General features: G+C 40.1%; 1 protein-coding gene across 1 annotated transcript; it reads right to left on the minus strand.

Moving 5' to 3' along the window:
• Window positions 1–1983: 1983 nt before the first annotated feature.
• On the minus strand, window positions 1984–9701 carry mogat2 (monoacylglycerol O-acyltransferase 2). The gene is made up of 6 exons (XM_028421746.1): window positions 9389–9701; window positions 8439–8617; window positions 3278–3482; window positions 3032–3206; window positions 2556–2755; window positions 1984–2319 (listed from the first exon to the last, which is right to left on the minus strand). The coding sequence occupies exons 1-6, from the start codon at window positions 9477–9479 to the stop codon at window positions 2165–2167; spliced, it is 1005 nt and encodes a 334-aa protein (XP_028277547.1). The 5' UTR covers window positions 9480–9701; the 3' UTR covers window positions 1984–2164.
• Between the last annotated feature and the right edge of the window lie 1413 nt (window positions 9702–11114).

Below are 11114 nucleotides of genomic sequence, written 5' to 3' on the forward strand. Positions count from 1 at the left end.
AGCTGATACCCTGTGTTTGTTGGATGGAATCAATTCAGTCCTTGACATCAGGCTGCTGTTGAGAAATGATTTGGCACTTCAGCCATGCTGCCACTTACAGTGTGGTCTGTAAAGTGCAAATACATCCATTTGAATACAGTTTCTCTAAGTGATACCAGCTAACCTGTTTGTGCTGGTGCTGCTTGTTTTAGCATCTCATATTCTTACGTAACTGCTGTTTTGTACACTGTATCTTAAGAATAGATATCCAACTATCAACAGATACCACTCTGTTATCATGCAAGCTTCCATTTCATACGTAGATAGAGCAATAGAGATAAAGATGTACTTCACATTTTACATTATTCCCTACACAGGTTCCCTAAGGGAAATTTAATTTAACAAAGAATAGAAAGCCATGTGCTGCACAAAATGTTATCGAGTATGTGTTATAGTGAACGCCAACAACTACAGGAATTATACTGCGTTAAGAGGACTTTTGGTTCCTCTTGATTCATAATGTGTGATAGAGCCTCTGTTGTTGTGCATGTTTTTGACAGCCGGAACTACATTTACATTATCTTTTGTTTTAAAGAATGGGCTGAGATAAGATACGCTCCATAGGATGAACCTCTGTTCTTCATGTACTTTGACCAGCTTCTTCAAAAATAAGTCAATAATGTTGTTATCCTGAGCTCACTCACGCCTGCCTGAGAGCCGCCTGACCCCAAGTAACGAGCAGCTTTTTCACAGCAGTGTGAGCTCCCCACCGTTGATGTCCCACGCTACTACTCTTTCTGTAAATTAGTCCCATTATACTCCACACACTGCTGCAGCTGCATCTGCTTTCCTCATCATCATCCTCGGTCTCTAGCTACATCTGCATGCTCTTTCTTACCTCATTATTTGCCCTTTTTGCATCACAGTATTTCATTTTTTTCTCTTAATCAGCATTGTCACCAACCCAACACACACACACACACTATCCCAGACTGTGTTGAAAGGACCGGGGCATGGTCCAGTCTGCCAGTCATTTCATAAATATCAGATCTCATACAGTTGTCTGCCAAAGTTCACAGACAGTCTTATCATTAGGGACCTGATCCAGAACCAGACAGTCAACTTTTCACATTTATCTAAAGTTAATAAAAGAATAAATCACACACACACACACACACACACACACATTCATGTTTACACTATTGATTAGATGTGTCAATGTTTAATTTTTAGTTGACATCTTCAGTGTTTGATTGGCAGATTTGAGTGAAATATGCTTATAAGTATATAAGTATGGGATGATAAGCTTAGCTTAGCATAAAATAGCGACAAAGAAAAAGGTGGTCTACATATCTTCTACATATTTTCTTAGATGTGAGTGTTGATACAAAGATGAAAAAACCTTACATAAAACCCTCATATTTAAAATGTGAAACTTAATCTGAAAATCTTAATCTGTGCTACCCAGCACATGAAGCAGTATAGTATGTACAGTGAAAATGCAGTTAATTAAATGTACTAGGTACCTTCAACAGTAAAATGTTCAAAACCTTTGTTTCTCTGAAAATTCAGGTGATTGCGAGTTGAATTTATGGTGTCTCCATAGGATGTTGCAACCAAACGTTTACCTCTGACCTATTTGAGAAAGTGTCAGACCTTGCACAAAATCTAGAAGGCCAGTGTTTCACACAGCTGGCAGCAGCCTGAATAAATAAACTGTATACACTACCATTTTAATGTGTGCAGTTCTTTACAGCAGGACTCTTCATCTGGTGTACTCTCCAGTCACAGTAGTAGAAAACTTAGTGCAGGGTTTGTATATAATATAAAAATCCACAAGGACAGACACCTTGTTGTTTCTATTTTATTCAACTTGACACTGTGTGAAGGATGTTTGTGTGCTGCTTGAAGAGAGACACATGGTGAAGAGATGCAGAAGGTATAGACAGTGACAGACTGATATACAATATTTCAACAGAAAGCACAGAGGTCAAACCACTCAAGTTGAAAGGTAAAACAAAAAGTATATTTTAATGTGCAATTACATTCTGTCTTACATGAACTTTTCTCTTTGTCTTTATTCAACAGACAGCAAACTCAGCTGTGCAGAGGTCAGAAGGTGATTGATTTGAATCTGCAGCAGCTTTATTAATAAATAGGCATTCCTCCACAGGCCCAGTCCAGTTTAGACAAAGGTCAGGTGTGTGTCCTTGTCTACTCCGTAGTTGCCTTTGTGCTCCTCAAACAGATTGCTGAGTTCGTCCATGTACAGCTGATGGAGAGCATCGACGTCCTCAGCTGTCGGCTTTTCATTCTTCACCACTCTAATGGGCTGCCCCACTGCAGAGAGGTGACAGGATGCAGAGCCACAGCTGTTTACTGTTTGATGCAGTGCCAAACGGTTATGGTTTAATTTGCATTTTATTCCTCACATTCATTAAAAATGTACTCAGTGACGTTAAATACCTCTGCCAGAATCAAAAAACTGAGAAAAAGTGCAGCTCTTTTCCTTCTGCCGGAGGGAGAAGGGAGCAGGGATTGCACGTAGTGATGACTAAACAAAGCTGCTTTCTCACCTACGGTGTGGATGGGCCTTCTGTAGGGCATGAGACCAAAGGAGTACTGGAAAATGCCACGAGCGTGGAACAAAGGGAGGGAGATACCCATGAGGCGCTGTAGCCGATCCTGTGCCCAACGAAGCCAGCTTCCTCTGCGGTTTTCCACCTGATCATACACTTCATTCTCTCCAAAGGAGAAGACCGGCACCAGATGAGCTCTGAAACACAACACATTCTGCATCACTGGAAGGCCTTCTAGACTGATCTCATGTGCTTTCCCAGGAAATTCCATGCAAGTGATTTGAATAAGCTTCTATTTCAAATGGATATAATAATAATAATAATGCATTAGTATTTTATAGAGCTTTTTTGCTGTCCCCTCAAAGCGCTTGTGTGCAGAAATCTAAAATGAATAGACTGACACAATCCTGGTAAATGGAGAATTATCTGTAGCAGAAAACTTTCCTCACTCCCTCAGGGCTGCCTGCTCTTACCCATACTCCATGGCCATTTTGATGAAGCCTTTTTTGTGTGCCAAAAGAACATTGTAGCTCCCAGGGTGGGCATCAAGGGCCTCAGGGGCCCCACCGACTGCTATTACGATAGCGTTTCCACCACGCCTCTGACGGAGAGGATAGCTAGCACTCTGTTTGTCTGAAGGAATCAGACCTGCAAACAGAAATTATATAATGCAACAACTATAAAATCCCCTGGTTAGGTACGACTCAAATGCATCACACCTGCACACATGATGTAATCTCTGAAGAATGGAGTTCGGAACCAAAGGGGCAGCATGAGCAGGTAGCTGGTGAGGCCTGGGAACAGCTGTCTGAAGCCTGTAGCGTAGGTGCAGAAGTTAGTGAAGGCTCCTGCTACCAGCACACCATGGGGATGGAAGCCCAGAATGTAGTTGTGTCTGGGGTCCAGATCAGCTGTCTTCACCAACTGTGGGTGGACAAGAACAATGAAGGCATCAATACCACCAAACCCAGAGCATACATTCAATTTAAACATGCCAAACTATACACAAAATGATAAGCTATCATAATCTCCCAGTTCTTACTATCACAGTGGGCAGTATTGTGTCACAGTGGCCCAGCTGGCTGCAATCCAAACATGTGCCAGTTTCATCAGTGACCCTCTGAAGCTGCTCTTAGCTGCCCTCTGTGCAATGCTGGCTTTAAGCTGGATTAAAGCAACAGGAAACTTGTGCAAGTCCAGGGATGTTCTTAAAACTCTGAATCTTAACATCAAGATGAACTGTATTGGAACTCCATAAAAGAGATTTGTTGGGTCGATGGCCTGGTCAAAGTGCCCTTTATCCTTAATGACCTCTTGAGAGAAAGACTGAGATAAATGTCAAATGATTAGGACACATTCAACTGATTTTACAGAGGAATGAATGTGTTATCACATAAGTAAATAAACAATCTACAACTATGTAAATAATAGTCATTTTCATTCAGAAGGTTGAAGCAAGCCCCACTACACAGCCCTCCTGTAGTCTCATAGAGCTACTGTTTGTGAGTTTCACATGGACCCACACACAGTTCCTCCACCACATATAAACCTATTTTCCCACCAAACAGTTAGAACTGATAAAGCCGCTTGAAGGAGCAGTGAAACGTCTTGAGGAAAACTTTAGAAGTCCAGATTCCTCGCTTCAACTGTCTAAATATCTAAGCCTTTCAGCCAAGTCTCAGATTTAGGAGCTGAATCAGACTTCCACAATTTCAGGGTACATCTCTTAGCAACCATCCAATCCATCATCCCAAGAATCAAAGCAGTACGTGTTACAATCCAAGTTTTCCAAGGTGTTAGAATATCCTAACAGAGCAGATTCTGGGTCAGGTGTCTGGTGTCAGACCAAAACATTATGATGAATACAGAAACAACACATGGTTACTTTCATGCTGTTTGGCTGCAACAGAACATTTTGATGTAATAATGGTAGATGCTCTGTACTTTTACAGCTGATACTTGTCAGGTAAAGCCGTTCTGTTTGTTGCCAAAGAAGAAAGTCAATCATGTGATCTGAAAAACCGAAAAAAAAAATCTTTTAGATCACCAGCTCCTAATCGCCTGACAAGATATATAACCTGCGGAGATGTGTTTGCATGTCTCTGAGAGGTCAAGAGTAAAGTGTCATGCGCTGCAGTGCGTTTAGCATTGTACTCAAAGAAAACAAATGCGCTCCCTTCACTGTTTACATCTGTGTGAGATTAATATCCAAGGCCACACGGCTTCTACAAGGCAACGTTCACACATGTTATCAGGGCACGTTATTTTCTCTGAAACTGGCTCCACATTTCTCTTGAAATGAGCATGTACACAAACTTGTGCTCTGATGCTTAATGTCCGGGTTTTTCATTGTTGTTGATCACAGATGTGATGTGATAAAGGTGTTTGTACTGCATAGTAAAGTCAATAGACCTTCACAAAGCTGCTGTGTTGTGAGTCCGAGCTGTTTGTACTGTGTGTTTCTGCTGCTGCTGGTCACAGAGTTAATCATTGGGCCTAGTTCCTGGGATGCTGAAGCTGCTTCTAAACAAAAGACCTGTCCAACAGTGACCATTCACACAGTCCTTGTGTAAAGTTGTCATCATGACACAATCTGTGTTTCTGTTATCCCTGCCAAAGCCTTTGATGTTTTGGCGCCAGAGATACAACCTGAGCAGGTCTGTGGACTACTGAGACAAACAAAGGTGTAAGGAAAACCTTCACTTTTTTCACTTCACAAACCAGATTACCCGCAGCACATTTCACAAATTAAAGGCTAACAGAATACTGCATGATTCTGGTGGATGACTTTAGCATCCCTCTTTTCTCTATTGTACTTAGAAAAGCAACTTTGATCTAAAATTTGATTAAAAGTTACACTTGAAATGTCCAAACCTGAGCTAAATAACACACAATTTCCTGGCATGTTTTCAACTTGGCCAATTGATTGTGAGCGCAGTAAACAGGTTGATTCAAAGGTCAGCTTCAGTCATACAAGCAAGGACCAACCAGAATTCAACTGAGATTGAGGATCACAGTTATCATAGCTTAGCATGCACACTGGGAGCCAAGGCATCGTGTTTGTGTTTAAATGACAGGTGCATGTTTACAATTTTTTTATATTGAATTTTTTCCTGTATAACGCCGATGTTTTCTAGAAGAAACTAGGCACACACGAACAGCATCTGTGCTCTGCGAGTGCCTTTAGTCATGTCTGAATGTGCGTCAATGTCTTTCTAAAAAAAACAACAAACAAGTGAGCGCACATCAGCTGGTGGGCTTTTAGTCCGCGCTAATTATGGTGTAATTAGAGACGGTGGGATACAACACACCAATGAAACTAATTAGGATCTTTAAAGGACACTGCTCCTCCTCACCCGTACATTGGCTCTTTGTTTCAGGCTTAATGTGGCGTTCAGTCAGATGATGCAAGACATGATTCACTTTCAACAGGATACAAACAGTCAATTTTAAAAGTCTGTTTTTTCTTAGAAATGACTTACAGTACAAACTTCCATCTCTTACTTATCGCTGTTTTAATTTGGTAATACTTTAAGAAATGATTTTAACAAACCTCTTATTAATCATAATCATTTCACTAAGATTTCTTTTTTTTAATTTCGTCCATGCATGTCTTTGCCTGTCCTATTTGATGGTGCTGAATTATGGTATTTTTCCCTTATTGCTTATTATAATGTTGCTGTTATTTCTACATTTTTGTTTTGCATTAATGAATTCACTATAAACTGTGGTCTGCTGTAAAATGATATGGGCAATCTGATTAGTTCAGCTTAACACTAACCCAATATCCAGGATTTCTGTGTTACTGCTCCTTGCCGTAAAGGTTAATTCTTGTAAAGACACACTAGCAGGGATGTTAATGAGTCAGGAACAACATTTAACATTTAGATTTCATTTTCTCAATCGAAATGTGATGGCCCTGGGCCGGCTGGTTGCTGTGCTTGCTTCAGTTTCTCTCCAGGCTGGCTCCTCCTACCTCACTGAGGGATTGACACCTGGCTGAAGTCTTTATAAGCTTGTCTCCCTCAAGATGGCCGCAAGTCTGTCTGGCTGCTGCTGCTACCCTGGGTTTGTCGGGATTTTAGTTGAAGGTTTTGTTCAGGCCTATGTGGGTTCTTTTGGTTGTGTCTTTATACAATTTTGCTATCAAATATATATCTTAACCTTATACACAGTTTGCCGTGTGGTTCTCCCTGTGTTGTGTCTTGGCCATTGCAGGCCAACAGAAACATATAACTTCAGTTCACCACCTTCTGTTGCTTTATATAAAAAATGTGTGGATAACTTGGATCACTTAAAACAACGTGAGTAAAATTATATCATATCACAAAGCTTATAAACATACGCAAATGTTCATATAAACTCTGTAAGATTAGATTTGAAGAGATCTTTTTTTTTGTCAAATGTTGTTGCAGCAGTGTTTTTGTGTGTCTTATCAGCACGGTCCAAAGTGTACAGCAGGCCCTGCCCAGGAGCAATAATTACACACATGGAATGTGGTGGATGTTTTCAGCAGGCATTCTGCTCTCTGTGAATTCCTCTCCAAGTATTTTGCATTATGAAACAATAAAAATCAAATTAGAATTTTATATGTTGAGGGGCCACATTTATCTCAAGTCACTACTCATGTGTGACCACAAGGGGGACACAACGGGCTGCAAGAGAAAAGTTTGCACATTGCAGCCAGAGCTGGGAAGGGTCAAAGACAGTTTATCCCTTTCATATATCTGAAACTGATAGATACAAATTATTCCTGCAGGAAAAACAGTGAAACATTAATAATTTGTGTGTTTGTGTAAACTCTAACAGGTTTGTAGACCTTTGACTGATCTGTTCTGAGACATTAGGATGTGTTGGTGAGATCACGGTTTACACACATAGCTGTAACAAATGAGTTTTCCACCAACAGTAACTTCTGTATGTTGGATTATTTATGGTTTGCAGCAATATCTAAAGAGTAAATCACCAAAGAAATCATTAGAAAGGTAAAAGGTTTCCTCTGAAGCACCAGCAATGTAACGCACACAGCACCTACAGCTCACTACTTATCCTATGTATGAAAGGAGAAGTTATACATGTGCTTTCAATGCGGGTGCTGTGCCGGACTGTTCTTTTGCCAGGAGCATTGACTTCCTGGGTTGTTTTCGTCACGGTAAGGTTGCCAGGCAACCAGAGCAGAGCGCCTGTATTCCCCTGAAAAGCCACACAAACAACATCAAAACCAAGTCTAGCTGTGTTTACAGCCTCTGTGCTAAGCTCTAGCAAAACTAACTGGTTTCAGGGTGCTGCTGCTTATACAGCCATAGTTAAGAGCAAAATGTATGCTTTTATTATTGTTATTGTTATTATTTTATGTGTTTTTTTATGTGATTTCTTTATTTATTTTATTTACTCTTTTGTTTTTATTATTTATTTCTTTATTTTATTTTCCTGGTAAATCTCTTTTTATTCAGTCTCCTCCAACATCTGTGTTGTTTTTTTTTGGTCTCTGCAGTGGTACTGTTCAGTAGTATAGCAGTAGTGTTAATATCTATTATTGTCATTTAATGTAGTATTTTAGTGTAGTATTAATTAGGCAATTAGGTAAACACACATAAGGATATAGCGTTCAGAACTGTGTTTGACCAGACATGAAGGTTTACTGTGTACATTTAGAGTCCACGACTATAGTAAACAGAGGAGCATCATCCATCAGTGGTCCTTTGCTGCCAAGGACAGTGATAAGGCCTATTGCTAAGGGGGCTGGGGATCAAAGATAAGATCAGATGAGCTGGCAGATGTTCTGCTATTCTGTTCTCTGAATGATCCCACCCATACATGGACTTTAGGGCTGCTTATAGTAGAGCTATGCACTCTATGTATTGAACAACTGTCTCTCACCTTGATGGGGAAGTAATCCCGCATGAATTCCCAAAGTCTAAGGCCACACAACAGGGACACCCTGCGGCCTCCACGTGCAGGAGTGTCATAGTCATAGAACCACCAGCTGGCATACAACACGCTGATCAGCCAGAAGCGAGTGAAGAGCAGGAAGAAGAAGAGGAAGATGCAGGTGGGTGCTGAGGAGAGAAGGGGTGTGTGGTGAGGAGCAGCAGCAAGTGCATTATGTAATCATGCAACAGACACACTGAGAATAGTGACACTATATACAGCAGATCATATGGTAACCATTTAATGAATGGTGGGAGATTACATCACACTGACTGCAGAGCCATGCAGCAGGAGAATGCCCTTCAAAAATGTCAGCACAGTTTACTCATCCCAGGTATACTTAGTGTCCAATCTTCCTTTTAAAAATATATACTGCATGTATACTGGTAAATTGCCTGTCCTGTCAGGTATACAGAACAAGTGACTCCCAGATAAGATGTACAGGAGGGCAGAAGTTTCATTCACAGATTTCACAATGGCCTTTCATGCTATCACAGTGTTCTTGTGCAGTCTTAAAAACATTGTCAGCCTCTATGAGCAGTGACATTGATAGTTTAGATGACCACTTGTTGATAAAATCATGGCATGGATGCAATGACCAGTAAGACAAATTCATTCAACACTCAACACTGGACACTCAATAATTAGTTCATAAGGAACAGTAACCTCATATAAAATGCACACTCCACTGTAGTCCACTGTGATTGGCTCCTCCCGCTTTACTCAAATTACTTGTTACAGTATCCTTCTCATAAACTAAAGATAAAACTATTATGATCCAACAAGTAATGCAAAGAAATGAAGGAAACCGTAGCAGCATTGTAGTTCCTTACATCCCAAACATACCTAATCATGTCCAGACGCTCCAATACAGCGTGCATATAATTATTAACACTCACCCAGACCAATGAAGGAGAAGACCCACTGCAGCACCGCGGCAGTCTGCAGTCTCCTGTGGAGGGGCACATCCAGGGGGGCAAAATTGATCATGTTTACCACAAGAGAAGAGAAAAAAACCGAGGCGCTGCAGTGGAGGAGAAGAAGAAGAAGAGTAAGTACAGTGGGTCCAAAGTCTGCCCTTGTCGCCTCTCCACCATCACTTCCTATTGACAGGCTTATCTCAGAAACTCAATGCAGAGTTTGATTTCTCAAACCATATCTATCACACACATCACAGACTTTTGACCCTGTAAGGAAAGGTTACACACAGAGCTTCAAACACATACAGCAGAGCAAGGGAAGAGGAACTGTTTAAAAGAAGCCCTTATTCTGCTTCGACCATGTTTAAGCTCCTGCAGTGAGAGACGTTCAGTGTTAGCTCCACTGTGTAACATGTTTAAAGCTGTAAAGGCAGCCCCATCTGGTTGAGCAATCACGCAACTGCATTTAAGTGTGAAAAAGGCTGCGATAATGGCAGGTTGACACAATTCTTATCACACGTCCTCCTTATCAGCACTTTGAAAATGTTTCAGTAATTTTAGGGACAAGATAGAAATAATCAGGCTTATCCATATGTTGATGTAGAAAAACATATATTAGAGGAGTCATTATATACAGACACACTTCGAGTAATGTAATCTCTCATTAGCATAAGATTGACATTTGCAGGGCCAGTGGGTTTGATTGCTATTCCATTATTTTGCCCTTTGATTACATCTTCATAAATTATTAATCCATTCCAGGCTTATCTACCTTAATCACCTCATGAACTCTTTGATCAGGAACACTCATTCGGTCAATAAGTTAGTGTTTTATTTGATGGACAAGACAAGACAGCAAGTGCAGTGAGGTAAAAAGCAAAAATCCTGACTTTAAGCTTCAAGTAAATAAAGGACTAATCATCAGAAAACCTCTATGTCTTTAAGAGGTCTCAGAAGCTGCAGTCCAATGTTAACAAGCCCTGAGGGTGCAAAATGAGTCGGCATTATTCATGTAGTCTATGATATGCTGGGACAGTCTGCCAATAATGCACTGTCTTTGTCTTTGAAATTTTGCATGAATCAGTAACCTACTTTACCCGAGCTGTGATGGCTGTGATGGGATTCATTTTATAACAAGAATATCTTATCCTCATTTAAAACATCCTTTATCTGAAACACATAACATATAATAAAATATATTATTATTATTATTATTGATGTTGTTGTTTCATAGTGCCCTTTTTCAAATTATCAAATACTACAATATCATATTTAGTAGCCTAATTAATAGCCTATTCTATTCTATTCTATATTCTATATTTTATTGGTAGTCAATTTTATAATTTATATATCTTTTCTTAACTTATCTTTTGCTGTCTGTATCTGCTGTTGCAAAAATGCAATTTCCCCATTGTGGGGCTAATAAAGGTTTCTTAATCTTAATCTTAATCTAATATTTTATGTACCACCTTAAAATGTTACTTTTGTTTTAAATTCATCAAACAAAATCTATTTGTCTTGTTTATATATTTATGACACAGTGGGGACTGGCAGTGCTGGATGGACCTCATTCTGCTTTTGCTACAAAAAACAGGAAACGCAGGCGCACTTTTCAAAATCAAAGCAGATAAACCTCTTGGTGGAGACAGGCCTACAGGCTTTGAATAGACTTGACTTGGGGTTTTTGTTTCACGTGACCTTCATA

The sequence above is a fragment of the Parambassis ranga genome, chromosome 14 (assembly GCF_900634625.1).
Source record: "Parambassis ranga chromosome 14, fParRan2.1, whole genome shotgun sequence".
In the NCBI taxonomy this organism is placed as follows: Eukaryota; Metazoa; Chordata; class Actinopteri; family Ambassidae; genus Parambassis; species Parambassis ranga.

Excerpts from the sequence above, each read along its gene's own strand:
- mogat2 (XM_028421746.1), bottom strand. The coding sequence starts at position 9,479 with ATGATCAATTTTGCCCCCCTGGATGTGCCCCTCCACAGGAGACTGCAG. Across the intron at positions 2,756-3,031 it reads AAAATGGCCATGGAGTATGG|AGCTCATCTGGTGCCGGTCT; the intron begins GTAAGAGCAGGC and ends GTTGTGTTTCAG. Across the intron at positions 2,320-2,555 it reads AAGGCCCATCCACACCGTAG|TGGGGCAGCCCATTAGAGTG; the intron begins GTGAGAAAGCAG and ends ACCTCTCTGCAG.